The sequence below is a fragment of the Cucumis sativus genome, chromosome 5 (assembly GCF_000004075.3).
Source record: "Cucumis sativus cultivar 9930 chromosome 5, Cucumber_9930_V3, whole genome shotgun sequence".
Taxonomy (NCBI): domain Eukaryota; kingdom Viridiplantae; phylum Streptophyta; class Magnoliopsida; order Cucurbitales; family Cucurbitaceae; genus Cucumis; species Cucumis sativus.
The window spans coordinates 21,706,206-21,729,991 of NC_026659.2; the positions used below are offsets into that span (position 1 = coordinate 21,706,206).

Genomic DNA, 23,786 nt, shown 5'->3' on the forward strand with positions numbered 1-23,786 from the left:
GATAAAAAAATAAAAAATTGTTTAAAATAGAAAAATGCTAAAATATTTACAAAAAATCAATTGTGAAATGAAATTTGTATTTTAATAGTTTTTGTTTGTATGGAGTTTTGGTTTTATCTATTTTTGAAAAAATATTTTAAAAGTTAATTAATAAACATCAAGAGTAAACTAAAATTTAATACTTTCTATTTTAAAAATAAGTTATTTTCCATTATTCTTTCTAAATCTTATTAGTGTTGTTCATATCACCTTCCATGCCGCAACATTGGGGTTATGGTTTGCCTAATTCTTACATATGATTGTCACAAAATAATAATTAAGATCAAATTGTATCAATTTTTTTATTATTATTATCTAATTAGAGGTATATATATATTAACAAAGAATTAGAAGCTGGGTTGACCCATTAGCACAAAGAATCTGTCTAAGAGCGTTTGACTTTGGAATTTTAAAATCCATTGAAACTTTAAACATTAAAATATCAAATAATATTATTTATTAATGGATAAATTATTGACATAAATGCCATTTTTCTGTAAGAAAAAACAAAAGAGATTTAATATATATGGTAAAGTGATTTAATGTTTTTCTAAAGTAATTTGATTTTAAAACATAGCAATTTTATTCTACACTTTAAAGTAATTTAATTTTAAGCATTAGTTTTATAATGTTATATCTAAATGATATTGACACACTTTCAAATAATTTGCTGAGAAAAAATCAATTTAAATTCTTCAACGTTAGTCCTATCAATTAATATAAATTTACTTAAACTATAAATTTTAAGGATAATATATCAATTTAAATCATAAATTTTAAGGATAATATCAATTTAAACTTTGAATATTTACAAGTACGCCAATTTCAACCTAAATTTTTATAATAAATCTATCAAGTTAAACATTTCATTAGATTTAGTTTAAAAAATATTTATGTTTTTCTTAAATTAAAATTATTTATGTAATAGATGCATGTCACACCAAGACTATATAGTCTGTTAAAAAAATGAATGAAAATAGGGTATAGATCATATTTTCCATTAATGTGTATCCAAATATACTCCTCTCGTTTCGTAATATATAACTCTACAACTTGCAATTTTTTTTATTATTTTAAATAACGATATCATAAAATAATTAATTAATTAAAAAATTAGCATAGAAAAGACCAAGTTGCGTATAGGATATTTCTTTAGATATCTTCACATGGTTTTACATATATATATAGAAGCAAAAGGGTATTGAATATTTGTGCTAAGAAAACTTCATAAAAGTTTCTGGGAAAAGAATGGCTTCAAAGGGTTTAAGAATTGCTTCTGTTATTTTGAGAATCTTAACCTTTATTTTTATATTTATTTCTCTCTTAATTGTTGCTACCAACACAAAAACTGTTTACAAATATACTGTTAATGAACACAAAGTTAAGTTCAGTGATGTAAATTCGTATCGGTAAGTCTTATTGTTTCTTTTTCTTTTGGTTCAATTCATATTATTAATATTATTGTGTTGTAATTAATTGATGTGTTTTGAATTTAAATGTGTCACAGGTATGTGGTAGCAGCTACTGTTATAGGAGGTGCTTTATGTCTCCTTCAAATTGCTTTCAACATTTACCATCTTGTTACTAAAGCCGAGGGAACTCCTCTTTTCTATATGTTCAGCGATCAGGTCATCATCCATTAACTTTCCAATTAAGTTAATTAAATTTTGCTTTAGTTATACATGGACTTTAACGTTTGAGATAGGGAGGAAAAGGAAAAAGAAAGAGAAAGAAAAGAACAATATCAGAGAAGAAAACGAAAAAGAGAGGAAGAAATAAATGCTCGAGCTGGGTTCGTGGTGACCTTTCTGTTGGTTTGAAATATTAGATTTAGGGATACACAATAGGAAAAATATGGAGAAACCTCACAAATTTTCAACTAGTGATTCCAATTGAAGATGGATATATATAATATCCCACCTCCCAACTTTTATAAGATATATACATGTAATTTATCTTATTATCAACTGGTTTAGATGTTTTGATGCTTTTGTACGTGCAGTTGTTAACGTACCTTCTATTATCGGCCGCATCGGCGGGATTAGGATCGGGGATCGACTTGAGAGCAAATATTAAAGTGCTGGTTGATGGCGATGATTACAGCTCATTTTTTGACAAAGGCAATGCTGGATCTGCTATTCTTTTCCTTGCCTTTATCTGTTCTGCCATTGTTTCAGTTCTCTCTTCTTTGGCTCTCATTAAAAAGCCTGTTTGATTCATAATAAGTTAGAATTCAAATTGTTTAATTGTGTTAGACTTTTGTTTAATTGTGTTAGACTTCTTTTCTTTTTTATTTGAAGTGTTGATGGAAGTGCATTTATTGGCTTGCGTGTATTTATGTATCCTCCTCTTTAGTAGTTGATGTATTACCTTTCAAATCAACAACGTTCTTAATGTCTCATAATTGCGCTCTATACCACATTCTAGCTAGAGATTCAAATTTTTGCCTAACACGTTAAACTCAAGAGAGAGAAAATGTATAACTATCAAATTTGTCTAATTTTGTCTTCACCCATCGACGACTCTTTGAGTCAATGGGGGTGAAGTTGGCACCTAGGTGGATGAGTGGTCCGAACAGTTTCCGTGTTCAATTTTCCACATTGTTATTTTCGTTCAAATCAATATTTGTTTTTCACTTGTTTAACTCTTTCACATCTTTCAAGTGGCTGGATCAAAAGGGTCTTACATACTGTATCAAATTTATTTTCACCCACAAGTTTTAACCTCCTAACACCATACTTAATATTCATTTCCACTTGTTAACTATTTTTCATATTTATACCTTTCAACCAATCATTATATCCAATTCCTTAATCAACTTATAATGAAACTTCCACATTATAAATCATTTTCCATCATCCTACATTCTATCAATCATTTTGTGTATTTATACATATTATCTTATTTATTTCATAAGTATTTATCAAATTTCAGACTGTTTTGTCATTATCATTATTTATTTATTTTTCTAATTTGAAATAAAAATATAAATCGGGGAAGAAGTATTACTTTTTATGGATTTTATAATTTAAATTTTATGAATATATAAAATTTTTCCATTTGAAATTTACTTAACCGGTTGTCTTTAAAATTATAAATACATTTCATATTTTAAATAAGACTAAGTAGTGTTTTCTAAGAATTTATTAAATATATAAAATTTAGACACCTATAATAAAAGATTAAAATATCACAACTAGCCAAAAGCCAATTAAAAACTCCAAGACCATAAGCATAATAGAAACAAAAAAACTAGGAGCAAAATCTCAACAATCAGCCACACCCAAGTACAACTCGATTAAGAGAGAATAGTTAAAAACCGATCTTAATAAAAAAAAAAAAAGAAGATTAACTAAATGAAGTGGGACATAAACACAACATTGTGTACATATATATATACTCCCCTAGTTTTATAATATAATTCTACAGCTTGCATGTTTTTATTTCTTTTTAAAATAATGATATCATAACATAATTAATGAAAAAATTTAGCCTAGAAAAGACCAATAAGTTTGTATATAGGCTGTTTTTTTTTTGGATATCTTCACATGGTTTTACATATATATATATATAGAAGCAAAAGGGTATTGAATATTTGTGCTAAAAATTTCATAAAAATTTCTGGGAAAGGAAGGAAAAGATCAATGGCTTCAAAGGGTTTAAGAATTGCTTCTCTTATTTTGAGAAATTTAACCTTTATTTTGACATTTATTTCTCTCTTAATTGTTGCTACCAACTCTAAAACTGTTTTGATCGACGGGACTGTTGGTGAAGTTAAAGTTAAGTTCAATAATGTTGCTTCCTATCGGTAAGTCTTACTATTTTTTATTTTTTTTTTTGGTTATTGTTGTTGTTGTTATTGTGTAGTAATTAATTAGTGTGTTTTGAATTTAAATATGTCACAGTTATTTGGTAGCAACTGCTGTTATAGGAGGTGCTTTAAGTCTCCTTCAAATTGTTTTCAACATTTACCATCTTATTACTAATGGCGAGGGAACTCCACTTTTCTATATGTTCAGCGATCAGGTGATCATCATACTTTTTTCATCCTATTTTCTCTCTTTTTCGTCATGTTTCAACTTAAATCGTTCAGGTTAGGTGCGATTTATTTTCCATCAACCCAAATCGAGAAATCTACCAGTGTACATGGACCAAGTAATTGAGTTGTGTTGGGTTGATGGTTTTCTTTTTTTACTATCTTTGGTTGCAACTCAACAAAGTCTTTATAACCCAAGTCAGTTTGGTTATAGGAATTTTTTTTAAAATACTTAAATTCATATATGTATGTGTTTAATGCCTAAAATTTCATAAAACTCAAATTCTAAATACTAATTATACATCATAACTATTACAAGTTTTAAACAAACACATATTTTTTAAAGAAAATAATTAAAAATTCACAAATTTATCCCTCTTAAAGTAAATAACATAGTTTTTAGATAAAATTTTAAAAATAGAAAAATTAACAAAATATTTATCTTGCATGAAAAAGTTAAAAGTAATGAACGTTGCATTCTGGAGAATTTTTTCTATGGAGTGTACAAGCAAATTTTCTATTTTTGAATTTTTTTCTAATATTTAATATATAAATAATTTAGATTGAGTTGGTTCAACGACCTAATCCAATTTCAAAAGAGAAAAAAAAAGTTAACCCAACCCGAACAAATAACAAAACATAAACTCAATAACGACCTAACCTTCGTGAGTTCTGAGTTATCCCTGTCATTTTCCTTTTGTTAACTAATCTTTCGAATTAAGTTAATTAAAACATGGTTTAGTTAGATGGATTTTAACGTTTGATATAGGGAGGAAAAAGAAAAAGAAAAAGAAAAGAACAATGTATCATAGAAGATAACGAAAAGGAGAACAAGAAATGCTGGAGCTGGGTTGGTTGGTAGTGACCTTTTTGTTTAGTTTGAAATATTATATTTCATATTTCATATTAATTAGATTTAGGGATACAACATACAGCTAGGTTTCAAGAAAAGTATAGAGAAACCTCACAAATTTCAACTAGTGGTTCCTATTGAGGATGGATCCATAATATATAGACAATGTTATTTTTCTTAATTATTATGGATAACTGGTTTTGATGTTTTAGAATGATATTTTTGTACGTGTGCAGTTGTTAACGTACCTTCTATTATCGGGGGCGTCAGCGGGTTTAGGGGCGGGGATCGACTTGAGAGTGAATATTAAAGAGCTGCTTGAGGGCACTTATTTCAACTCATTTTTTGACAAAGCCAATGCTGGATCTGCTATTCTTCTCCTTGCGTTTGTTTGTGCTGCCATTGTTTCAGTTCTCTCTTCCTTGGCTCTCATTAGATAGCCTCTTTCATTCATAATCATTTCTTCAAATATATAACTGTCAAATTAGTTTGATTTTTGTTAGGTGATTTAATTAAATTTGTCTTCACACATTCATTTAAGTTTTTGAATCAGCAAGATGAAGGGAAGGGAGTTCATGTGTTCAATTTTCTGTATCGTTATTTTCGTCAAAATAAATATTCACTTTCACTTGTTTACGTCTTTCTTGTATATTTTTAGTCACAGGGGTGAGAGAGTGTTAGATATTATATATCAAATTTATCTTTACTCATAAACTTTAAGCTTTTGAGAGCATATTAATATTCATTTCCACTTGTTGTCTCTTTCATATTCAAAGAACTTTCAATTAATAATAATAATGGTTGAATGAAAAATTTGAGAAAGAAAATATTGATTATTATTTTATTCAAAACGTGTATTCCCACGTTGCTTAGATAGCAATGTGGAAGTCTCCTTATATACTCATAGATCCATCTATGGGTTTGGGCCTTAAGGGCACAAGTTTTGAAAGAAATGAGGAGATAGACAAATGTAAATATGTCAGGCATGTCGCTATAACCACCTATTCGATAGGCGGAACCAGCCATAAAATAATATATATATATATATTTGCTAAAACTACCTTCAAACTTTTTCTTTATTATAAACGGTTTTCTTTACTTTCCAAAACCGAAACTGTTATCTAATTAAATGGTGTTTTATTTTGTTTCAAAATCGAAACTAAATAAATAACATAATCAAATTTTATATTTTATGTTTAATTTTATGAGTGTTGGTTGCCTCCCTACTACTATATGTATGGTCTCATTCTTCACTTCCCATAACACATAAAATATACGACCAATTTCATTCTCTCCCAAAATCTCTTCCAGTATAACGAGTAATACAATGTCTTCTTGAGTGCTGTGAATTCCAATTAGTTTTGGTGCAAAACTAATTGAACAACGAAGCTATTTTATCTTGGGGATGACGAGATGATCAAACTGTTTGTGCAAAGAGAGTAGACCTACAAAACGTCATAAAGAGAGTGTGATCCGTGACTCAGCCATTTTCTAACTTGTTTCTATTTTGCAGCTTGCAATTTGACCAGGTGAGATAACTAGGATTTGGTTCTTGGCGATTTGACTATTTGACGTTTTATTCCATCAGCCAGATAATCAATAGCGAGATGATAAGTAGGCGACTTGACAATACGAGATACCATACCTTACACGAGACACAAGGTGGCGAACTGCATCAACAACATTCAATTCCTTAATCAAACTATAACGAAACTTCCACGTTATAAATCATTTTCCATCATTACACATTCCATCCATTATATCATTAATATACTTTTATATATAATATTATTATTGTTGCTACATTTAATAATATTTAATATTATGTTTATGAAAAAAAGTATATTTAGGTACATCTAATTTTTTCTATATACCTTTACGAATATTAGATGCATAAATTAGATTCTCATAATTAAGGATGTCTAAGAGACTATTTAGTTAAACTCAAACTAAAGAATACCCATTATTTTTTAGGGTCAAAGTCAACGAAGAAGTTGCCAAAATGATTACATTTACAGCCCCTTTGCTTGAATACTCAAAAGTCAGCTTCTAAGTTTTTTTTTTGGGGGGGCATTTTAGATTATCAATGTGAATCCTTTCCAAATACTAAAGTTGTACCATCCTTGAATCAATTTGTGCAATTGAAGATGACATCCAAGAAAAGAATAAATAAAGAAAAGAAATAGAGAAGTTTAAGAATAATCCAAAATTTCCACCCTTGCAGAAGAAAATGAAGAAGACTTAATAATTAGAAAATTTATTTTAAATTACAAAAATTTTAAAATTATTTATAAATATAACAAAAATATTTTGATTTAGTTTTTTATATTTAGAAATAGTTTGTATAATTATTTTTTTTAAAAAAAGTAAAATAAGAAGAAATAAAAAACATTTGAAACTAAAGAAAGAAATATTAAATTTGAGGTGTATAAACTTGTTTATTGATGATCTTTGTAGGAGTGAAATCACTCCATTTATAATTAATCAAAATTAATTTAATATTTAATTCCAGGAAGATGGTTTAATGTGATTTTGAAGATAACACAAGAGAATAAGGATAATCATTTAAAAATCATTTTCAAATACATTTTTAATCTATTTGTTCAAACATCCTACTCTATTCGTCCACCTTCATTTTGCATATATCCAGATGGAAAAGAGAAAAATCACAGCAATAACAAGTAGCCAACTTGCTCTTTAATGTTGGTCTAACTTATAATATGAAGAGCATCAATTAATTGGCATCATTACTAGATTTTTTAAGCCTCTTTGTTTGACTATTCAGACTTCTCTTACATATCAAAGTCTTCAATGACAATCCCAATTCTCCATTATTTTCTTCGTCGGAACTAAAACCAAAACAAAATTTAGGCATAATTCTAATCTTTATAAAAAAATAAAGACCCAAAAATTAAAATAAAAAGTCTACTTTCTTTTGGAGCTATAAAAGCTCAACAGAAAAAAAAAGAAAGTTGAGATTGAGAAATAAAAGATATTAAATTCATTAGAAAAAAATGGAAGCAAAAATGGGTACAAAAATTGCTTCTTTTGTGCTGAGAGTTCTTATTTTTGCTTTTCTTTTAATTTCCATCATAGTTTTGGGTACCAATTCCAAAACTGTTGGAAATAGTGAATCTCATTTCCATAATGTCAATTCCTATAGGTAATTTATTTTTTCTACTTTTACTTATTTATGTGTATCGAGTTTCATGATTTATTTATTTATGAAAATTTAAAATTTCTATATATAGGTTTGCAATGGCAACCATCATAGTTGGAGGTGCATTCAATCTCTTGCAAATTGCCTTATCCCTTTATCGTCTTATAACCAAGACCGATGGCAGTATTTTATTCGACTTCTATGGTGATAAGGTATTATATATCTTTTAAACATATGTTTTAATTTCTTTTTTCTTTTAGAACCAGAAAACAAGTTTGGATGCATATTAAAATTAAAACCTTATTTATAGACTAATAAATAACCTAATATTAAGTACATATTTTAAGAAATTGAAATTAGAACACTCGACTCCCTTCTAATTTTTGACAGAAAATCTCCATCTTGTTCCTGTAAAATTAAATGAAAAACGTCCCAAGAGAATAGAGAATGAAAGGGGAGAAAGAGAGGCCTTCACCTCCATAGGCATCTGACTTAAAAGTTAAGCTTTTCCATAAACCAAACTTATTAAAATTGAAAAAATATATGTTTATATGAATGGTATTTAATAATGGTACAAAATGGAAAGTCTTAGTTATTATTGAAGAAGATGAATTGTTATTTATTGTTAGATATTGTCCTACGTTTTGTTGGCGGGAGCAGCGGCGGCGTTGGGTTCAAGCATAGATTTGAAGGCGAATATGAGCGAATGGAGCTCGTTTTTTGACCAAGGCAATGCAGCTGCTGCGCTTCTTCTTCTTGCATTTTTATGTAGTGCTATCATTTCTGTACTTTCTTCTTTAGCTCTTTCTAACAAACCTAATTAGTTTTCTTTTCTCTCTTCTTTCTCTTAGGAAATTTATACAACAATCTTTGTTCTCTTTTTTTACGAAATTATTTGATTGTGTCATGTAATGTAGAATAGTAATTAGGAGTTTGGAGTTTGGAATTTTGTATCATGTAATTTTATGCTTTTGGTTAGTGGTAGACTCTTTTTGTTTAACTCTCTTGCTCTTTATTTTGTTAATGAATTATTCATCAACTTAAAACTTTCTGGTTAATTGATGTTTCAACATATTATATATATAATGATTATGTATTCTATGCATCATTACTTTGTTTATACATTAAAAAATTTAAAAACCAATTCAATTGTTTTAAAATATATTGTCACATGACCTATAATATTTTGAATGGACAACTATCTACATAGGCAATATTGCAGCTAAGACAACACCCTAGTTTTATTTATTTATTTATTTTTCTAAAACAAAAAATTATGTTACTTAAAATCGATTTGAGTAACTTTCTTTTAATTAAGATTTGATTTAGCAAGCATTATGAAAATTGTTCAGTATAAAAAAATTACTAAAACTACAAGAAAAAAGAATATCACTCTTTTATTAATTAATATATGTTCATATCATACTTCTTTAGTTAGTTATCATTGTATTGAATTCATTTTGATAATACAGGCTGAATCTTAAAGTTAAAAGAAAAAAAAAAAAACAAAGACTACAACATTGTTATGTGAGAACTTTAAATCTTTCTTCCAAGGTGGCTCTAAGTCGATGAAGCTCTCTTATATAATTGTGTATTCTGTCTATAATCAATGCAAGGAATAACGAGAAACCTGTTGCCAAACATATTCCCTAATCATAAACACATTCTTCTAATTAAAATTTTTATTTTTTTTTCTTTTTCTTTATTTAAAAAACCCAATATACATTAAATACTTTTATTAAAAATATATATATTTCAATTCCTTAGTTTTCAGTTCAAGTTTTAAGTTAAAAGCAAGGTCTAATTAACTAATTTTAGAATATAGTCTGACTAATTTAATAAAACTGAGAATATAGTATCTATCATTTAATAAAAATTTTATAATATTATATCAGACAAATATTAAATTATAATTCTCTTCAAATTATTAAAAATAATTGATGGCTTATTTTTAAATATAGAAAATAAATTATTATATTTAAAAAAATAGTAAAATATTGATTAACTAAGATAGACTATTCTCTATTTGTATTTGTATTTATATGAGAGTAGAAAAAATAAAAATAAAAATGGTAAAAGATTGAACATTTGGTAAATTTTATTATATAGAAGCTAAATAATTTGTCTTTTTTTATAATTATATTTTTATAAAAAGGTTTACCGTTTAACCAAATTTTAAGTTTCTAAAATTATATTTTTTTAGGCTTCCCAGTTTTAAAATCTCGAAGTCCAAACTCCAAATAATTAAAGCTCACCGATCGTGTAGGTTTCGAGAAGGCGGTACGCCACGAGAATCTCATCAGTCTGGTTGAGGATGCCGGCCTCCGCCACTCGCCGGTTGATTGCTGCCGCATTGTAAAGGGCTGAGGCAAAGACGACCAACATCGTGGCGGCGACGGACTTCACCACCAAAGGACCTCTCCCCTGTTTCAATCTGTCCAATCCCTTCACTATCAAATTTCTCAATGGATTTTTGAACAACAGAGCCAAAATCAAAGCCATTTCGGCCAATACAAGCTTCAATGCAACTTGAATCATCTCTATTTTCCTTTAAATTTCTCTCTAATGCCTTCAATTTTGTCGGATTTTGATTCGCTTTTAAATCAGGGCTTCCATTTTCGATCCCAACCTTGCGGTTCCGGTTTTGGTTTAAGAATTTGGTACTTTTACAATACTCTATTTCGACTCATCGTATCGCATATTCGCACCACGTTTCCTTTCCATTGTTTAATCGACATGTCGTTTCTGTGGAATTAACTTCTTAGGATTTGTTTTTCATACTTTTGAAATTAATTTGAGGCGTGAGGAAATTATATGTTTTTGAGATTGTTTTTTAAAAAGTTAGAATTTAAGCATAAAATGGGATAAGAAAAGTCCAAAATCTACTCACATCAAAATTTAAGGATGAATTCTATATCTTTTTATTAAAGATAATTCTTAAATGTATAATACAAAATGAATTTTATAATTATTTTAAATAATTTAGGATTGTTTCTTACACATTTAGCAAGGTTTCCTTGTTTTTTTTTTTTTTTATCTCGCAAACATCTCATAGACATCTTTCAAACATTTCACAAAAACTCGTAACATCCAAACTTCAAATGTCCAATCTCAAATCAACCATATACTTGTTTTATGTGATTTATGATGCTTCTATTTAAGTTTTAGGCAATTTTTAGCTATTGTTTTTGTATCTTGCACACGTCTCACAAACATCTAACAATGTCCAAATTTAAAATATCCAACTCCAAATTAATTCTATATTTGTTTTAGGTGATTTATGATGATTTTACAACATGTGTTTGATAGAGTTTTTAGCAATTCTATATTGTTTTTGTAGCTTGCAAACATCTTGCAACTTTCAAACTTTAAATGTCAAATTCTAAATCAATTATATACTTGTTTTATGTGATTTTACACTAGAAAGTTTTTAGCTATTGTATTTGTATCTCATAGACATTTCTCAAATATTTTAAAATGTTAAATTTGAAATACATAACTCAAAATGATAATTTTTACAACATGATTAATGAAGTTTTGTAGCTACTATTTTTTATCTCGCAAATGTTTCGCAATGTCTAAATTTGAAACACTCCTCTAAATCAATTATATACTTGTTTTAGGTGATTTTAGGGTGGGTTTAAAACATGTTCAATGAGTTTCTTTAGCTATTTTTTAACCTTGCAAACATTTCGTACACCTCTCGCAAATATTTTGCAGCTTTAAAACTTGATTACCCAACTCCAAATCAATTTTATACCTGTTATTTATGGTGATTTTACACGTTTTTTTTTATCTTGCAAGTATCTCACATCTATATTGCAACTCTTAAAATTTAAATTTTCAAAATCAAATCAATTTTATACGTGTTTGAGATGATTTTAAGGTAATTTAGAGTGATTCGACGCCAGATTTTCTCCCCACAATAAATACAAATCAGAAAGCAATACCTATGACAAGCACAGTATAGTATAGGATGGAATCCACTTTTGTGATTTGTTATCATTCTTCTCCAACCATTGCAAGTGCAACAACACAAACCATTGAACAACACAGTCCTCTGTTTATGAGTATTGCTTTTTCCATTGCTATATACCTTAATTTATCAATTCTAATAGTTATACTTTGAAAGTCTTTGTTAAAATTTTCTATTTCTCCCGCATGATAAGAGTTAAATTTACGGGATAATTGGAAATATAGTAATTAGATTCAAACTAATTAAGTATATAACAACATTTTTAAAAAGTTGCAAGTATAACAAAATTTATCAAAGTTTATCAATGATAGAAGTCTATTACTGATAGACCAACGTTGCAACATGGTTTATCACTAATAGAACATAAGAGTCTATTAGCGATAGAAGTCTATCACTAATTGATTTTGCTATATTTGTAATTTTTTAAAAAATATTAATATATATTTAATTATTTTTTCTAAAATTGCCATCGATTATAATGGCCCTAAATCTAAAGTTATATTTGTTTATCTTCTTTTGATATGTTTGTTTTCTTATACTAGGAAATTTGTTTTCCTTGAACATGTAAGTTGATGGTACTATGCCTTTAAATCTTTTGAGAATGTCTGAGCTTCATTGTTAGTGGTTACCTAACTGTGTACTCTCCTATTTATGAATTTGTGCTGTGTTGTTCGAGTTTACTACTAGAAAAATGGGTTTTAACATAATGCTTGATATATTCACAAATATCAAGTTTTGGTTTAAACTACCCAACACAACACACAAATTCAAAAATAGGAGAGAGTACCTAGTTAGGTAATTAACCACCAGCAATGAAACTCAGACATAAGAAGATTTAAAGGTATAGTACCATCAACTTACATGCATGCTCAAGAAAACAAGTTTCGTAAAAGAAAACAAACCTATAAAAAAGAAGACAAGTTTTAGATTTAACTTTTGACATCAATCCAAAGACAAAATTAACCACAAGAAATAGCAAATCTTGAACAGGTTGGAGACTTTGTAAGTATAGCTATTAGAATTGATAAATTAAGTTATATAGCAATCCTAAGAAGATCAAACAGAGGACTAAATGGCCAAATAATAAGCTACCAATTCCAAAGCATTCATACTCCATTATTTACCTCCCCAAATCAATTCCAAACAAATTTCGTTATTATCTATTCAACAATCTAAGCCTCTCGAAACACCACTTCAATTTACTCAGTTCTAAAGAATATAAAAAACAAGCCAAACCAAATAGACTAATTAAATAACTTTGAGGCAAAAGAAAAACGAAGCGGTTATAAGATCCAAATACCAAAACAAGAATCGAATCGATACTATTGGTATATTTATAAAACTTATAAAGTGTGTCGTATTAATAGTGTTATCAAGGAAGACAATCAACATTTTTCGCGTACTATATAGACTTTTTAAGTTATTTCGTGAACATACACTCGTATCCTTGTCATATATTATGCAAAGTTAGATAAAATAATATTGAATATTAGTTTGTTGGAGTTGAGTTATAGTAATGATTAAATAACATCCATTAATATATATATAAAAAAAGTAACACTTTATTTATTTAATAATTTGTTTACAAATTTAGGTACTACAAGGTGAAGACAAAAATCCCAATACATACTTGTACTGGACAAAACTTATTGGTATTATTATCACTAATACATGTTTGGTGGATCAACTATCCAAAGGGCAAGGTAGTAAAGTTGGATAGTTTAGACAATACATGTTAACACAAACCATATTTCTTGACATTACACACAAATAAATGGCAAAAGAAAAAAACAAAAAAATCAAACCAACTGAAAACCGAACCAAACTGAATAAACCTGACCAAAGAGGCTGAACCGAACCGGCTCGAAACCTTTGAATTTTCAAATGAAGACCAGCATTTCTAAAATAAAAAACCACAAATGGAGATGAAGAACGAGCGGATTGAGTTGGGCGGCGGATCTGATCACTTTGCAAGAAGGGTTTGGGCTGTGGTGTCTGAAGAACGGGGAGGCGTATGTCTGGTCGACGGTGTCTTAAGTACTGGCGTTCTGTTTGGCAGCGGATATGGACGATGCTTACACAAACAAAGCAGAGACCGACGAACAGAAAGGAGATTGAGGATCTGGACGAGCGGTGGTGGATCTGAGTAGCTACGGCGGCAGAATGGTACTCATATAACTTTAAAATGAATTTATACATAAGAGTTCAAAACAAAAGGAAAGATTTAAATTATATTTGACAGTACAGCATGCAAGGCTTCGAGGAGCGAAGAGGCAACAATCATGGTAGGTTCTCCAAGAACAATACTAACAATGGTCAGAATGACCTTGAGGATTTTCCAATACTTTTTCCCACTTTTTCCATGCCCGTTCTTCTTCGCTTGAATTTCTTTAAGATCCACCTTGTGAAGAGCCAGAGCTTTGAGGTTGTCTTCCTTAACATTGCAATTGATCTTGTTGATAGTCTCATTTTTGTTGTTCCATACTTCCAAAAACATTTCAGTGACACAAGTGACATGAACATGGTACCTGTTACACTTCGAGATATAAGACCATCCATTACTACGGCCACCTTCTTTGATGCTCTTCTTATTGCACCACAAGCATTTTTGTTTCATATTCTTGTGAAGAATGAACTTCAATTCTTCTTCTCCTTCTCCTTCTCCTTTGATTGTGTATTCTCTCTTCAGATTTCTACAACATGGGTGAAGATCTAAATCATCCTTCTTGCAATGGTACACGAAGCCGTTGATCGGCTTTCGACAAGCATCACATCGGCGTTTGCAGTGTTTGTGGCAAGCTTTTGGTGGGGTTGTGTATAAATTGAAGGTGGAATTGGGGAAGAAGTCGTGGGAAGTTGATGGGGTAGTTTCCATACAGTATTGATGGAGATCGTAATCACATTTTTCACAGCGGTATCTAGAACCAAAGCCTCGCTCCTTGCAGCCATCGCAAATGTATGGTTTTGTGTAGCTTTTGAGCTGAAGTTCATGCTTGTGGCTTTTAGTTCTGAACTTCTTTGTTGCCATTTCTGGAGTGTCTGGTAGAGAAACGATTTTCGATGTGCAGGGGGAAGAAAACACAGAGAGTGGATATTGGAGATGACACTTGAGATGAAGTTGCAAATTGTTGATGTAGGAATGATTTTCATTTGGTCTTGGCTTGACTATGTATTTATAAGGTTACTCGTTAGTGAAGTTACGCGGTCCTTTCCAAGTTGGGTCTACTTCTTTGAGAAGTTGCAGTTTCCACAAGCACTTCTTTGAGAAGTTGGCTGCCCTACACGTGGCACAATGACAATTCCCTAATTGGTAGAGTCTAGACTGTTCTTTTTTTACTGTTTTTTTTCCTAGAATTTTATTTCTGTCACACTTTACTTTATTACTACTGTTGTTCGACTCTAGTTACATTTTTTTTTATTGCCTAGCTATAATTATCTTTAAACATAACAAAATATTCAATATATAAAGTTAAACTATAACAATAATTTTCATTTAGGAAAATCCAATATATTTTTCAAATTTGTAGTAAAAGTATTATAAATAGCAAAAAATTTTCTTTTTGTTCTAACAAACTTGCATTTATGATTTTTTACCAATTTTTTCTTTTGCTTTTCCAAGAACTTCCTAAGTATAATTTTACAAGTTATTTTCCAATTAAATAACAATTGACTTTGTAGTCTGCTGCTTCCATCATATCTTCGAAGAGAAGCAAGAAGCTTCTACATCTGTGAATAAACCAATTTTATTTTTTTCTTTTAATTTTTATCATTTTATTTTCTGCCATTAGAAGAATATATGTGTGAAATTTTGTAGGGTTTGAATTGTGTTGATAGCTTCGTATAGTCATTCTGCTTTTCAAATGTATTTTTTAGTCCCCGTATCTTTACAAAATATATTTAAAGATCTATGAAGTAAGTTTTTAAAAATTATATGTCATCTAAAATTTTGAGTCTACAGGTGAGTGAATTTCTCACCCAATTGGGGTGTGCATCACAAATCAAGAAATCAAGTCGATTAACCAAAGTTGATCAAACTAAAGGTAGTTCGTCAAATAGAATAGGGAATTGGAGGGGTTGGTTCAGGCAAAATCCAAATTACAATTTTTTTTTTAAAGTTTTAAGAATAAACTCAATCAAAAACAACCCGTCGACGACCGATTTATACTTATTAACGATTGAAATTAGTTTGAACATTTACAAAACCTATCACAGTCAATTCCATTGCGTTTTAGTAAAAAAAAAATTGAATCCAACCAACCGGTGTACACCTCTGTTCTAATTCTTTATTGGGGAATTGGACGGAATGACAAAATTTGGAAAACTAGTTAGAATTATAGAAAAAAATGAAATTAATAAGTTTGATAGCAAATTCCCTAGCGCCTTCCTTTATTATTACCTCTTTGACCCTGATTCTATGGTATGTTATGACTTTCACGTACAATTTCAAATGTATCAAACATTTGTAAGTGTGAGACCTATGTTTGGAATAGAAAATGGTCATTCATAAGGAATTTTTGTAGTAGGCAGTAAGTTTTTTTGAAGAGTAAGGTGTTTAAATGGATCGTGTTGGAGTGGCGATCAAAGACAAAAATGCAGTGAATGCGACAAAGGGCACACGAGGGAGTGTAGGCGAAGATAATTACAACACCATAAATTTTATGAATATTCTAAACTTTCAATTATTTTATAATTAATTGCTTTTAGTTTTAGCTATAATTTAAATTCGAGATTTTTTCAAAAAGGTAATTATCATTAGTGACAATTTTAGAAATAATAGTTAAGTATATAGTAACCATATTTTAAAAAATGCAAATATAGCAAAATCTATTAATAATAAACTTCTATCGCTGATATAGACTCATATGTTCTATCAGTGATAGACCAATATTTTACAACATGGTCTATTAGTGATAGATTTTGACAAATTTTTCTATATTTGTAACCTTTTTTTAAATATTGTTATATACTAAATATTTTTTGAATCTAATTGCTAGATAATTTGCCAACTATAATTTTTTAAAAAAATACAAAAAAATTGACGATGAAGTTAGGAGATGGTTGATGGTCTGAAGAGTGAGAGGGCAGTAGGTAAGAGAAGGCACGACGACGACGGACGTAGGAGGGTTTTGATATGAGTGAGACAATTGTGAAGAAAAGAACATTGTGAATAAGCATAAGATGGAGAAGCCTTCACTGTGAGCAAAATTGCACGGAGGAGCATTCACTGCAATAAGCACCTTGAGCTATCATCGAGCGGAGGAGCCTGGTGGAGAAGGGGAATCGACGACCTGTGTGAGACCACTGTGGGTAGTTGATAACATGTGGTGGAGAAGGGAAATCGTGCGATTGGAAGGTGAAGGAAAAACTTTTTTTTTTTAGAAAATTGAGAAAAGAAAAGTGGTTTTCTCGTAAAGGCACAATTCCCCCTCTTTTTTTTCGTTCTTTTTCTTTTAATTTAAAATAAATATTTTTTTATTATTTATATTTGATGATAGTTAAAAGGTGTAATAGATTTATGGCAAAAAAAGAACGGTCATAAATTCTTAAAATCCAAAAAATTTTCGTCTTTTTTTTTGCCAAAAACGCGGATTTTTGGCATTTATGACAGTTTTTTCTTCCCTCAATTCAATTTGGGATGTATACAATTGTCATAGTACGCCACTTTTGTTGTAGTGTGCACATGCTACCTTTGAAATAATTTGGCTGAAACAACTACTTCGGGAGTTTAATGTCTCAAACTCAGTTAAACCAATTCTTTGGTATGGCAATTTAGATGCGGGTGCCTTTGCAGCAAACCCTGCCTTTCATGCTAGAACCAAGCATATTGAGATTGATGTTCATTTGTTTCAAGACCAAGTCATTTGTGGTGCACTTGTAGTTCGTTATATTCCATCCTCTAATCAACTAGTTGATTGCTTAACTAAACCCCTCACACACACTCATCTTCAGTGTTTAAGTGTCAAACTCGAAGTATTTAATCTACCCTCTCGTTTGAGGGGGATGTTAGGGAGAAATGCTAAATAGGTTGTACACATAAGCAATCCACAAAGGTAAAGTTGCCAACAAGCCATCCATGTCAACATCCTTCGGAAGAATTAATTTGTTAGCCTTTTGTTGAAGAAATATTTCCCTAACACCTGTAGAACCAATAAAGCAATAGAGATAAAATTTCTCCCAAATACAAAAAGGGATCATGATTTCCTTCTAAACCAACACAGAACAAGTTGGGTGAGAGTTAAGGCATCACTACAAGAAAAGTGGTCTACGATAACAGTTATTTTCTGTCGCGAATAAAATTCGTGACAGTTATTTACAGTCATAGAAGCGGGAGTCATGGAAAGTCATTCTATGACAGTTTTCGAAAACTGTCGCAATAAGTTTTTTCATGACAGAAAATAAATGTCGTTAATTACTATTTTATAACAACAAATAACTGTTATATTTTATATTATAACAACAAATAACTGTCATCATTGGCGTATTAATGACAGTTTAAAAATGTCGTAAATTCATTTATTATGACATTTTTTAAATGTTAAGGATTTGTCAATTGTGACAATTTTAAAAAAATTAAATGTCATTGTTTTGCTATTGACGACATTTTTTTCCTGTCAAATATAGGACAATCTTGGCAATTTTTCTTATAAAAAATATCATTGTTTTAATATTGACGGCAATTATGGAGTGTAACAAATTCATATATTATGACATTTACTTATGGTTGCAAATTCTTCAATTACTACCGTTTTTTCATGTTCTCCTTGTCGCTCCACCATTACACGAACCATTTGAATGACAATAATGTTAAAATACATAACAGTCATATAGAAATAAATGGTCGACACTTTAATATATATACACTATAATACACTCTGTAATATTCGTACATTTCTAATCAAGTTTGAACAATTTACAAGTATGAAATTACAGCCTTTAATCAAAACTAGTGTAAATACCATTATAATACATATAACATGATTTTCTGTACAATCATAAACAACCAACCGATAATCCTTCACCTCTGAAAATATTCTTTGTTGCTTGAATCATGGTCAAATCCTTCATATTAGGACAAGCAGACATAAAAAAATCACAACCATCAACCAAAAAGTAAAGTAGTACTAAATGCTAGAAACCAAACAAAATAATCAAATAAAAGGTTTGAGTTTTCTTCTTCTTGGATAACAACCAAATATCATTGACATTGAGAAATCGACATATGACCACAAGTTAGAAAAAACATAGTTACATTAGTTGGTAATTTCAAAGAAACGTAGTTAGAAAAACTTAATAAGGATGAGAATAAATACAAGTAAGGAGGGTGGTATTGTCCCAAATTTCCACAACTCTTCTAAAACCTTCAAAATTCCATGGAAACTCATCAACAAACAATAAAGCTTTAGGTAAACTTTTGAAATTGGAAACTTACCATGGCTCTATCCGGTGCAAGTCCACAGACTTTACACTTTTTTACCTTTGAGTTAAACAAAGAATAGAGCTTTAGGTAGATTTTTGAAATTGGAAACTCATCAACCTAGCCATATAAAGATCAAATTTGCTTTAACAAAACGTACATTAAAGTCCTTCCAACCCTATTAAAAAAAACAGATAAGTCTAACACTTTAACAAATTTCTAGTGCATATTATGCATCTCAATTGATCACAACAAAATAAGATTGAACATAAATACTCATAAGTAATACCTTTTCAATGTTGCATTTTCATAAAACTTACAAAGGTGAGCATATAAATTCTTCCACCATTACTTATCTAGAAAGTCTAGTAGAGTAAATAGCTAAATAAGATTCAAGTTTGTAGCTAAATTTAAAACACAAAAACTATAGTCTCTACATTGTAATAGCAATAGCAAAATGATCAACATAGTGCAACAGGTATCAATGATATAATTTAATTAAGCATGTCTTGCTAATATAGTAATACTAAATATGGAAAATATCTAGAATTCCATAGCATACAACACCAAATTTTAATGGGCAAATAACTGCTTGTGTAATGGAAATAGCACAAACTACATGTGAACCGTTTTTAATGCAAAGGAGATGGTGGTGAGATTCTGATAATAAATTTTAGGTATCAATACTGTCTAAATCAGCCTTATACAATTATATACGCTTATATTATAGACCAATTGCTTTAAATCGGAATGCTATCCAATCCTAAACCCTACACACCATCAAATTTAAAATCTCACATTTCATTTTTCATTCTTTTTTTCTCAAAGCTTCAGCCCATAGCCACGAATCTTCCTTGGACTTGATTTCCTAATTCGAACGAACAAAAGTCAATTAAAAATCAACCAAATGTTTCATTGAGGCATTTCATCAAACACATTGTAAGCTACCAAAATGTTTCATCACATAGCCAACCATAAAGAAAAAATGTAGATTAAATTAGAAAAATGATCGTAATCAACAATATTGAATAGGATGGTAGACAAAACAAACACATATCTTCTATAAAAGAAAAAATATGAAGGATGTTTTTCATAAAAAGAACCATCAATATATCACATTGTGGGTAAAATGAAAGCATTTGAAGTTAATACTGTATAAATACAAACAATAGAAATAATGGCTGAGATTCACCAGTGAGTTCAGCAGTGCAAGGGGTGTTGGGTGGTGGCATCGGCTGAAGGAGAGAAAGAGGGGGATTTCGGACGTGTCGTTGACAAAAAGTCTCGCCGTTCTCGGCGTGCATGAGAGAGGGAGAGAGATGGTTAGCAGAAGGGAGGAAAAATTGAGAAGGAGGGACGAAGCGTGAATTTTCCACAAAGAAGAAGAAAAGATAGGAGGAGGAGGAGGATGAGATATTTTATTTTAATAAATAAATTTTATTTTAGGAAAAAAAAGTGAAATCCGAAAAATTCCGTCTTTTTCCGCAAAAAAAATGCGGTTTTTTAGCTTTTGTGACAGTTTTTTCTTTTCTCCTCCCAATTCAAAAAATATACAACTGTCATAGTATGTAGTTTTTCTTGTAGTGCATGCCTTCGACAAAAAATTAAAAAAACTATTTTTTGAGGAATAGATAAAAGCCACAAAAAATTCCAAAACATTCCTTAATCATGGCTAGATGATGATAAAGCTTCATTGGGCAATGCCGGAACCAACTTATAACCACTTTTGACAGAGAGTTGGGTTCCTATTCTATCATAATGCCAAACAAAAGCATCAATAACTCCTCAATCATGGGTTGATTTCATTGCCCATCCGAGAGAGTGATCGACTGGTTAGAGTAAATGTTAATGGACTGAGACCCTCCCCAATCATCCATCTCCCACCTTAACCCATATTCCTTTTAATAAACAACTCTCTCTTAGGTTAATCATTTTGGTTTTTTGCCCTAGCTTTTAAAAGTTAGACCTATAGACACCATATCCACCTCTAAATTTATTTATTTCTTATATATGCCTTTTATCAATAACTTAAAATACTAAAAGAATAACTTTTAAAATGGGACATTTTAAAAAATATCACAATCAACAAAAAAATATTTATAAAATATAACAAAAAAAAATTAAGATTGACATTCATAGACATTGATAAACAATTATGCATTCATAAATATGGATAAACAATTATTGATAAAGTCTAAATTTTTACTATATTTTGTAGTAAACTTGTCATTTACAGTAATTTCTTTTTTAAAAACAATACATGCAAATGATGGTAATAAATAGATATAAAAATGACTTAATATTTATAAATGAATGGGTTACTAAAACAGTCCAAACAATTAGAAAACTAATCTTATATAATTATCAAATGAGTTTTTTTTAAAAAAAAAAAAAACTTAAAAAAATATATGAATACTTTTAAAAGGAAATACTAACACATCCAACTTTTTACTTTTTTTTCCTTAAAAATGTTAAAATAAAGTTATAAAATCAATAAATGTTTAAAAAGTTTTTTAATATACATGTTATAGTTAAACCTTACCTAACGACATTAATGCTATTTCTTTGTACTTTTCCAACACTAAAATAGATTTATATCCCAATAGAAAATAAAAAGTGCATTTTTTTAATATAAGAACACACTTCATTTTTATTCCATTTTTAACTTTGTATGACTTTTTCGAGTACAAATTAGGTAGAGATCTCTTGCCCTCGTGTACATAGATGAGCTAAACACTTGTTGATTTATAGGTAATTAGATATTAATGACAACACCCTTTCATTGTTTCTATTTATTATTTTTTTAAAAGATCTTTTAAGTACAATTTGGATGGAGGATTTGAACCCGAAACTCCTATTCCCATGACATACATATATGAGTTAAACTAAGTTCATGTTGATTTTATTAAATATTTCATGATTACCAACACTTTTTAAGGAAATTTTATTGTTTGCTTCAACTATATATTTTTAATAATATTGTTATGAATAATTGCCAAAAATAGTAAATTTGACAAAATTATTTACGACCTATAACAAAAATTTTTAGATTTTATCAATAATAGATATTAATAGACACTGATATGCTTTTTTAGTGACATTGATAGATAGTGATAGAAGTCTATCAGTTTCTATCATTGATAGAATTCAAAATTTTGTTATAATTTGTAAATATTTTAATTTATTTTGCTATTTTTAAAAATGCTCATATTGTTATTGTTATTTATTATTATTATTATTAGAATAATTGTCAAAAATATTTATAAATATAGCAAATCTTCAAAATTTATGTGTGTCTATCAATATCTAGCAATGATATTTTGCTATCTTTGTAAATATTTTTGTTTATTTTGTTATATTTGAAAATAAATCTTATATGGTTCTTGTTCATGTTTTTATGTAGGTTTAAATCCTATTTAAGTCCATAAAAACTTTGAATTCTTATTTTATTTTGATCACCAAACTTTTGAGAACATTTGTTTTAGTCCTTCCATTTGAAAGAAGTATTTATAAAGGTTAAGTTAGATGAGACTGATGTATTTTAAGATGACTCAAGGAACTACATGGTTTTGCTAAGATGCTAAATAAGCTGATCAACTTTAGACTAAAAGTTCTATTGTTTTAATTTAATTTCTTGTTAACTGAGTTGAAATATCAATATCTAGCTCGTCTTCTCCTTTTGAAGCTACTCTACCGTGGAGGTTGATTTTAAGGTGTACAAAGCAATGACGGTGACAATAATTGAACTGGTGTGAGAATTTTGTTGTCCATATCCACCCCTGCATACTAAATCTTAATAGAAAAATTGGATTGAAAAGAAGTGAGTTTCTCAATTAAACAGTTTAAAGCCTGAGGTAGCCGATGGACGGAGGCATATAATTGAATATAATTGAACTGTGTAAACGAAAGTAAATTCCAAGAAAAGCTCTAGCTTGGACGTTGTTTCCCTTATCTTATAACTTAATCACGGGACGATTAGTTAATTATTATGTCCATTAATATCTTAGTCATCTCACTTAAGAAGAAGCTAGTTGGAGTAGAAGCAGGAGTTCGTTTGGCACTCGTACTATTCTCCAAGCCCAATTTCTTCAACATATTTTTAGCATGTTTTTTTCTTTGAGATTATGAACATCCCATCACTAAAGCTGTTTTAACTTGAATTTCCAAGAAGAAAGATAACTCACCAAGCATGATCATCTCCAATTCGATACTTCATTAGATCATCATGAGACTTTTCTTAATTCAAAATTGAAATTCCTAATATATTGAAAGACCCAGACCCAATCTTAAGTGGGAGAAGGTGGTCTT

General features: G+C 29.5%; 5 protein-coding genes across 7 annotated transcripts; 3 read left to right on the top strand and 2 right to left on the bottom strand.

The window, feature by feature from the left end:
• The first annotated feature begins 1,238 nt into the window (after positions 1–1,238).
• LOC101212796 (CASP-like protein 4D1) lies at positions 1,239–2,443 on the top strand. Its single transcript, XM_004142705.2, has 3 exons — positions 1,239–1,448; positions 1,547–1,667; positions 2,042–2,443. The coding sequence occupies exons 1-3, from the start codon at positions 1,288–1,290 to the stop codon at positions 2,252–2,254; spliced, it is 495 nt and encodes a 164-aa protein (XP_004142753.1). The 5' UTR covers positions 1,239–1,287; the 3' UTR covers positions 2,255–2,443.
• Positions 2,444–3,118: 675 nt separating this feature from the next.
• On the top strand, positions 3,119–5,673 carry LOC116403773 (CASP-like protein 4D1). Its single transcript, XM_031885330.1, has 3 exons — positions 3,119–3,847; positions 3,945–4,065; positions 5,165–5,673. The coding sequence occupies exons 1-3, from the start codon at positions 3,588–3,590 to the stop codon at positions 5,366–5,368; spliced, it is 585 nt and encodes a 194-aa protein (XP_031741190.1). The 5' UTR covers positions 3,119–3,587; the 3' UTR covers positions 5,369–5,673.
• Positions 5,674–7,872: 2,199 nt separating this feature from the next.
• On the top strand, positions 7,873–9,146 carry LOC105435517 (CASP-like protein 4D1). Of its 2 annotated transcripts, none has more exons than XM_031885250.1 (3): positions 7,873–8,091; positions 8,180–8,300; positions 8,479–8,705. In XM_031885250.1, exons 1-3 carry the CDS (start codon positions 7,943–7,945, stop codon positions 8,500–8,502), a joined length of 294 nt encoding a protein of 97 aa, XP_031741110.1. In that variant the 5' UTR covers positions 7,873–7,942; the 3' UTR covers positions 8,503–8,705. The 2 variants fall into 2 exon arrangements, with proteins under 2 accessions (XP_031741110.1, XP_031741109.1); XM_031885249.1 differs by lacking the exon at positions 8,479–8,705 and adding an exon at positions 8,718–9,146 and having other exon boundaries at positions 7,883–8,091.
• A 314-nt stretch (positions 9,147–9,460) lies between these two features.
• Positions 9,461–10,726, bottom strand: LOC101213037. 2 transcript variants are annotated; one of them, XM_011657060.2, is made up of 2 exons: positions 10,344–10,714; positions 9,461–9,718 (listed from the first exon to the last, which is right to left on the bottom strand). In XM_011657060.2, exons 1-2 carry the CDS (start codon positions 10,624–10,626, stop codon positions 9,612–9,614), a joined length of 390 nt encoding a protein of 129 aa, XP_011655362.1. In that variant the 5' UTR covers positions 10,627–10,714; the 3' UTR covers positions 9,461–9,611. The 2 variants fall into 2 exon arrangements, with proteins under 2 accessions (XP_011655362.1, XP_031741112.1); XM_031885252.1 differs by having other exon boundaries at positions 9,631–9,737; positions 10,344–10,726.
• Positions 10,727–13,606: 2,880 nt separating this feature from the next.
• On the bottom strand, positions 13,607–15,307 carry LOC101213112. Its single transcript, XM_004142786.3, has one exon. The coding sequence runs from the start codon at positions 15,090–15,092 to the stop codon at positions 14,289–14,291; it is 804 nt and encodes a 267-aa protein (XP_004142834.1). The 5' UTR covers positions 15,093–15,307; the 3' UTR covers positions 13,607–14,288.
• Positions 15,308–23,786: the final 8,479 nt, after the last annotated feature.

Bases quoted from the DNA above. Each gene is read 5' to 3' on its own strand.
- LOC101212796 (XM_004142705.2), top strand. From the start codon at position 1,288: ATGGCTTCAAAGGGTTTAAGAATTGCTTCTGTTATTTTGAGAATCTTA. The intron at 1,449-1,546 runs GTAAGTCTTATT...AATGTGTCACAG, and splicing joins AGTGATGTAAATTCGTATCG to GTATGTGGTAGCAGCTACTG. The intron at 1,668-2,041 runs GTCATCATCCAT...TTGTACGTGCAG, and splicing joins TCTATATGTTCAGCGATCAG to TTGTTAACGTACCTTCTATT.
- LOC116403773 (XM_031885330.1), top strand. From the start codon at position 3,588: ATGGTTTTACATATATATATATATAGAAGCAAAAGGGTATTGAATATT. The intron at 3,848-3,944 runs GTAAGTCTTACT...AATATGTCACAG, and splicing joins AATAATGTTGCTTCCTATCG to TTATTTGGTAGCAACTGCTG. The intron at 4,066-5,164 runs GTGATCATCATA...GTACGTGTGCAG, and splicing joins TCTATATGTTCAGCGATCAG to TTGTTAACGTACCTTCTATT.
- LOC105435517 (XM_031885249.1), top strand. From the start codon at position 7,943: ATGGAAGCAAAAATGGGTACAAAAATTGCTTCTTTTGTGCTGAGAGTT. The intron at 8,092-8,179 runs GTAATTTATTTT...TTCTATATATAG, and splicing joins CATAATGTCAATTCCTATAG to GTTTGCAATGGCAACCATCA. The intron at 8,301-8,717 runs GTATTATATATC...ATTTATTGTTAG, and splicing joins TCGACTTCTATGGTGATAAG to ATATTGTCCTACGTTTTGTT.
- LOC101213037 (XM_011657060.2), bottom strand. From the start codon at position 10,626: ATGATTCAAGTTGCATTGAAGCTTGTATTGGCCGAAATGGCTTTGATT. The intron at 9,719-10,343 runs GTGAGCTTTAAT...GTTTGGCAACAG, and splicing joins TCTCGAAACCTACACGATCG to GTTTCTCGTTATTCCTTGCA.
- LOC101213112 (XM_004142786.3), bottom strand. From the start codon at position 15,092: ATGGCAACAAAGAAGTTCAGAACTAAAAGCCACAAGCATGAACTTCAG.